The 6,538-nt window shown below is 48.4% G+C and overlaps 1 protein-coding gene across 9 annotated transcripts in view; it reads right to left on the bottom strand.

The window, feature by feature from the left end:
- The window catches only part of LOC107108614 (amine sulfotransferase-like), a 42,031-nt gene that overhangs the window by 13,856 nt on the left and 21,637 nt on the right, over positions 1 to 6,538 (bottom strand). For all 9 annotated transcript variants that reach the window (XM_015409081.1, XM_015409080.1, XM_015409079.1 and 6 more), the window contains one exon: positions 4,602 to 4,728. In XM_015409081.1, the coding sequence (XP_015264567.1) occupies positions 4,602 to 4,728 (127 nt within the window). The remainder of the gene's footprint in view (positions 1 to 4,601; positions 4,729 to 6,538) is intronic.

Raw genomic sequence — 6,538 nt, 5'->3', positions numbered from 1 at the left:
AGGGAAAATCAGGCTTTAGTGAACAAGAAGCACTGATAATTCTCACATGGGATATGATAAAAAGTTTGCACTATGGATGATTCATAGTAGAAAAAGGGACTCTATATGTGACCAAAAGCTTTAAGAACTTGAATAGAGACTTTTTCCCTCTAAATTTGACACTAAATTATAACAAAAAATAAATGGCTATCATCCAACTTATTTATAAATTATTGTTTTATTGGGTTTTGGTTGAAAATGGTTTTGCCCTTATACATTGTACTAAACAGAATAAGAATATAAGAAGAACCCTGGTGAATCAGACCAATGGTCCACCGAGTACAGCATCCTGTCTCACACAGTGGTCAACCATTTCCTCTGGACAGCCAACAGTAGGACAGAGTCCGAGGCTTTCCCATGATGTTGCCTCCTAGCTTTGGGATTCAGAGGCTTAGTGCCTGTGAATGTGGAGGTTCCCCTCAGTCATCATGGCTAGTAGCCACTGACAGACTTATCCTCCATGAATCTATCTAAGCCAGAGGTATCAAACATAAGGCATGGGGGACAGAACTGTCCCATCCAGGGCTCTTATCGGGCCCGCGAACAACTGGTGCGATGGAGGGCACAGGAAGCTGCTGGGGGGGGGGAGTGGATGGACCTCTCCAACTGGGGCTTTAGCAAGGCGGAACAACCTCATCTGCAGCAGTCAAGCAGAACCCCTTTTCTTCAGTGGTAGCCTCACTGGTAATTTGGGAGCTGCCACAGCTGCATTTCTGCCAGCTCTGGATTTCAAGGTGAAGTTGCATGCCTCTCTGTTTGGCCTGCAGTTTCAAGGATTGGCATTTGCATGTCAGAGTGCAGAGGATCCTCTGCTGGGACCTGCTGGCATCCAGTGCAGCTTCCATATACGGGCCCCCCCCCCACAACAGCTGTGCTTTGGTCCATGGGGGGCATTCTTTGGCAGTTTCTTCCACACATGGGGGCCTGGTCCTGCCACCAAGCACACAACTCAGTGGCCAGGTCTCCCTCTTCCATGGAACACCTGGTGGCCCTCAGCCATAGGTAGCTATCACCTGGGGGGGAGGGGCCGGCAATCTCAGGCTATATTGGTCACTTGATGCCCCGGGGCCTCTGCTGCATACACAGCTATAATGTACTGAGACTGACGCATCGTTGAATGATTTCAGCTCATACTTTACTTAGTGATTTCAAGAACTTGAGATACAAGGGCAAGCCCGAGGGCTGCTTAAATGCACTCACACAAACACACTCCCACACACCCGTGATTGGCCTATTTACATTAACCTCCATTTGATAGGTTTCCTTGAGGATTCGGATTAGCCGATAGGATCCCCTGTGCCTATTGTTTCTGAGAGCGAGGCTCTGGCTGTTCGGGAGACCGCATGCTCCGTGCAACCACGTGCACAGTTTCCGTTGGAACACAACACCCCTCCCCCCATAGTCCAGAGTCTTCTCTAGCAGAAATAGTCTCTCAGATATTCGGGTTTGCGCCGTGCTCTTGAAGAACGGTGCACCTCTGGGATTTGTGTCGGCGTTTCTGGAGTTGGGCTTGCAGGTCTCTGAGGTGCGCCTGGAACGTCGAGCTCGGTGGGCGTGCCACTATGGTGTGGGGGCCAGTGTAGAGTTGACACCATCATCGTTCAGGGTGCTTGTGGAAGCCGGTGGTTGAGCGGGGCCTTCCGGCTCCTCTGGGCTGGCTTCCTCGACTTCACTGTCTTCGGGTGCCTCGGGATCGGGGTTGGTGAGCCGGCGGCGTAGCTGGTCAATATGCCTCTTGAGCAACTGCCCATCTTCACAGGATACTTCATAAGAGCGTGGTCCCGTGACCCGGACTATTTTGGCGGGGATCCAAGTGGGGCCCTGGGCATAATTTCTGGCATACACCAGTTCCCCAGGGAAGAAGCCCCTGGTGGCCACTTGGCCCTGGTTTGCCATGTCGTGTTCTGGAGCCCGGTCTGGGTGGAGGTGGTCTAACCGGGTGGTGAGGCGCCGACCCATGAGGAGCTCGGCTGGACAATGGCCTGTGGTGGTATGGGGGGTCATATGCTGACCAAACAAGAAACCTGCCAGCTTGTATTCCCAATCACTGCGATCCATGTGGCGGAGCGCGTTCTAAGTTGTCCTGACCATGCGCTCCGCCTGGCCATTTGTGGCTGGATGGAACAGGGCTGAGCGTACATGCCTGATGCCATAGTATTGTGTGAATTCCAGAAATTCAGTGGACGTGAATGCTGTTCCATTGTCGGTAACGATACTGTCTGGTAACCAGTGTGTGCTAAAAATCCGCCACATTGTGCGGATGGTGGCTCTGGATGAAGTGGAGGCTACGGGGACTACCTCCAGCCACTTTGTGTATACATCGACCAATATAAAAAAGATTTGTCCCTGAAAGGGCCCCATGAAATCCAAGTGAAGCCGGGCCCAGGGTTTGTGTGATAATTCCCAGGGCCAGACTTGTACCTTTGGTGGCTCCGGTCGCGACTCCTAGCATTTCTAGATGGGCAGTTGGTCCTCAATCTCATTGTCGAGGCCTGGCCACCATATATAGCTCCGGGCTAGTGCCTTCATGCGCACTATCCCGGGGTGGGTCTCATGTAGCGCCTTAATCACCCATTTGTGCAGAGGCATGGGCACCATTACCTGGCCGCCCCATAGTAGGCACCCTTTGTGTGATGACATTTCTCCCTTCCTAGAGATGAATGCCATGAAATCAGGTTCCACCGAGACATTAGGCCACCCCCTCCCCACCCAGTCCAAAACCCGGGACAAGATGCGGTCCTGGGCAGTGTGCAGGGAGACCTCCGATAGGCGGCTCCTAGGATCCTCTGTGCCTATTGTTTCTGGGAGCGAAGCTCTGGCTGTTCAGGAGACCGCATGCTCTGTGCAACCACGTGTGCGGGTTCCATTGGAACACAACAACAGCCTTGTGCATGTGGTGCCCACTCCCCCATCAGACAATCCAGCAGCGTTCAGCCTGGGGTGGCTGCCACAACATGGGCATAACACTGCTTGCCAGTGATCTCTGGCATGAACCCCCAGCATTGACCTGCCATGGATTGCCTAGAGGCCTTGACAAGAGGCAGCCAGTGGTTCATGGGCATCTCCAGTTTATCAGGCTTGCTTGGCCTACGTCCAGCTGTGAACATGCCTTTGTGCCTGGGCCACTGCCCCCTCATTTCTGCAGTTGGGTGGGTAGTTCAATTTCTCTTCACAGAGCCCTTCCATGGTTGTTTGGGAGCAGGGGAAGCTCACAACAGCTATTTGCTTTGTGTTTTTACCATGGGGCCTGGGCTCACGGCATTAGTTGTGGGAGTGGACTGGGGAAAGGGGTTTGCCTCACCTCCAAGTAGCGTGGCTCTCCAATCTGCCCATGTGGATTTTCCTCTGCACAGCCCCCTTCAGCCCATAGGGCATTGCAGTGAGAAAACACCAACTCTTATCCCATGACTGCTAAATTTACTCAGGAGTCTTTGGTGAGGTTCCTTGTCAAAAGCCTATTGAAAGTCCAGGTACATAATGTGTACTAGGTCACCATGATCTACATGCTTGATCACTTTCTCAAAGAACTCCAAAAGGATGGTGAGGCAGGACTTCCATTTGCAGAAGCCATGCTGATTTTCCCTCAGCTGGCTTTGTCCCTCAATGTGCCTAACAACTCTATCCAGAGGAAGGAGAGACGTCCCGCTGGACTGAGGGCCGAGAGACATCTGCAGCCGAAGAAGCCAGAGGCCGGAGAAGAACCGTCACCACCTAGGGTGCTGGTAGGATGACCCAACCCCTGTATGAATTGTGGCCATAGTTAGGGAATGTAACAGGTGACTAGCACTACTAATTGTAAACCGCCCAGAGACCCCCATGGGGGGGGGTTAGGGCGGTATATAAATCGAATAAATAAATAAATATAAATAAATAAATACAATTTCTACAAACATGCCTGAGACAGAAGTTAGGCTGACTGGCCTATAATTTCCTGGTTCCCTTCTAAATCCTTTTTTAAAAATGATGTCACATTTCCTACTTTCTGGTCTTCTGGTACAACAGTCTACCATCTCCTTATTTTCCTTTAGAAATCCCTTGATTCCTTTGTTTGAGACCAGTGGCACCTTTAAGACCAACAAAGTTTTCTTCAGGATTATAAGCTTTCATGTAACGTACCCTTCTTCAGATACAATGAAATGAAAATTACCGGTCCATACATGTAGGTAGACAGTGAGCAGAAAATTAGCACTAAGTATAATGAAGACATTTAAGAAATTCAAGGACCAAACAGGAATAACAAGCTAAGTCTACATGGTAACCATTTGTTTGGGTATGCCCTCTCATAAAGCAACCTCGGTTAATTCTCCCCAGTGTTCTAGCAGTTTAGGAAAGGCCGCCCCCCCCCCAAAAAAAACCCTCACATTCCCAGCAGCTTTTTCCTTGGTCCTGTCTCCTAGCCCAGCTGGCTTAGTTTTGCCTCTGCCTAGGAAAAGCCTTCCAATGTAGTGCGGCATTCTGAATCGTTTGTTCTACTATTTCAAGATGGGTTTTTCCCCCTCTCAAAGCAGGAAAGGTGTGCAGAGACAAATATTATTCATCATGCAGCTATAAACAATCCTTACCTTCACCAGCTAAAAACTTTTCCATGAAATTGCCAAAGTCTCCTGCTGTTTCAAATTTGACTGCAAATTTGGAAAAATGGTAGTAGGAAACCAAGACATCCTTTGGGTTTCTTGACACATAAATAACCTGCAATCATAATGATAATTAGAATAAAACCAATAAATTCTATTGGGTTAAGCTGATGAAGCACCTAGCAGTGTGTCACAACTTTTGTATCTGATTCTCCCAGTATTCTCTTATGTTGTCTTTATGGTTTCCATTCACTCTGATTTATTTATATTGAGGGGTTCAGAATAAAACATTGCTTCTTGAGGATGCTTGATTATGATTGAGCCTAACCCAGCACTGTTACCCATTTGCTACCCCTTATGGCCTTTTTACACTGACCGGATCGCATCAGTTCTTGGCTGCTAAGCAGGGTCGGCTCTGGTTAGTACTTGGATGGGAAACCACCAAGGAAGTCCACATTTGCAGGCAACAGCAAACCACCTCTGTACATCTATTGCCTTGAAAAGCCCTGTGAGCTCGCCCGTACGTCGGCAGCAGCTTGACGGTTTCTTACACACCCACAGCCTTCTCAGATCCCGTGTTTTTGCAACATCCATGCCAGAAGCCTTTGCTCTGGAGAAATTGACCTTGTCCTTCTTTGTGTTTGTTGTTCTCCCCTTCAACCATTTTGATCATCCCTCCAGGCTGCAGAGATGCCTTCTCAACAATATCTTCGATGTACCTCCTTCTCCTCAAGGAAGGTCACCCAACTTTCCCTGTGGCTCTCAGCACCTGCTACGGGCACTGTTCAGGTTGGTGCCCAGCACGCAAGGTTTGCCCAGGCATGGTTTCTTTTCTCCCAGGCATTTTGTTGACTTTCGTGTCTGGAGAGGTATGGATTTATTTAGTTTTTAATCCAATTTCCTTTTGGTATGGTTTTGAAATCTTTTGTGCTCTGCTTTTTCATGCTGTCTCTACTTCTCTCTTGATTATTTATCAGCTGCAGTGCTGACTGCATTACTGTTTGTATGATTTAAAGATACATTGGGGGCACGCTGCTTGCTCTTATTGTTAGTATATTTATTTGTATTGTGTGTCGTATTCATCATTGTTAACTATTTCTGAAACATTACTAAAAATATGGTATTAGCTACTTTAAGAACATAAGAGACGCCAATGGTGGATCGGGCCAAAGGCCCATCCAGTCCAACACTCTGTGTCACACAGTGGCCAGAAATACCAGTGCCATCAGGAGGTCCACCAGTGGGGCCAGGACATTAGAAGCTCTCCCACTGTTGACCCCCCCCCAAGCACCAAGAAGACAGAGCATCACTTGCCCCAGAGTCTATACCTTGTGGCTAATAGCCACTGATGGACCTCTGCTCCATATGCTTATCTAATTCCCTTTTGGAGCCGTCCATGCCTGTAGCCACCACCACTTCCTGTGGCAGTGAATTCCATGTGTTAATCACTCTTTGGGTGAAGAAGTACTTCCTTTTATCCGTTCTAACCCGACCGCTCAGCAATTTCATGGAGTGCCCATGAGTTCTTGTATTGTGAGAAAGGGAGAAAAGTACCTCTTTCTCTACCTGCTCTATCCCATGCATAATCTTATAAACCTCAATCATGTCATCCCTCAGTCGCTGTTTCTCCAAGCTAAAGAGCCCTAAGCGCTTTAACCTTTCCTCATAGGGAAAGTTCCAACCCTTTTATCATTCGAGTTGCCCTTTTCTGCACTTTTCCCAAAGCTATAATATCCTTTTTAAGGTGTGGTGACCAGAACTGCACACAGTATTCCAAATGAGGTCGCACCACTGATTTATATAGGGGCATTATGATATTGGCTGATCTGTTTTCAATACCCTTCCTAATAATCCCTGGCATAGCATTGGCCTTCTTTATTGCAGTCACACACTGTCTTGACATTTTCAGTGAGTTATCTACTACA

This window comes from Gekko japonicus, unplaced genomic scaffold (assembly GCF_001447785.1).
Source record: "Gekko japonicus isolate JY-2015 unplaced genomic scaffold, Gekko_japonicus_V1.1 scaffold50, whole genome shotgun sequence".
Taxonomy (NCBI): domain Eukaryota; kingdom Metazoa; phylum Chordata; class Lepidosauria; order Squamata; family Gekkonidae; genus Gekko; species Gekko japonicus.
Note: the sequence above shows the minus strand (reverse complement) of the source record. Positions and strands in the feature narration are given on the sequence as shown.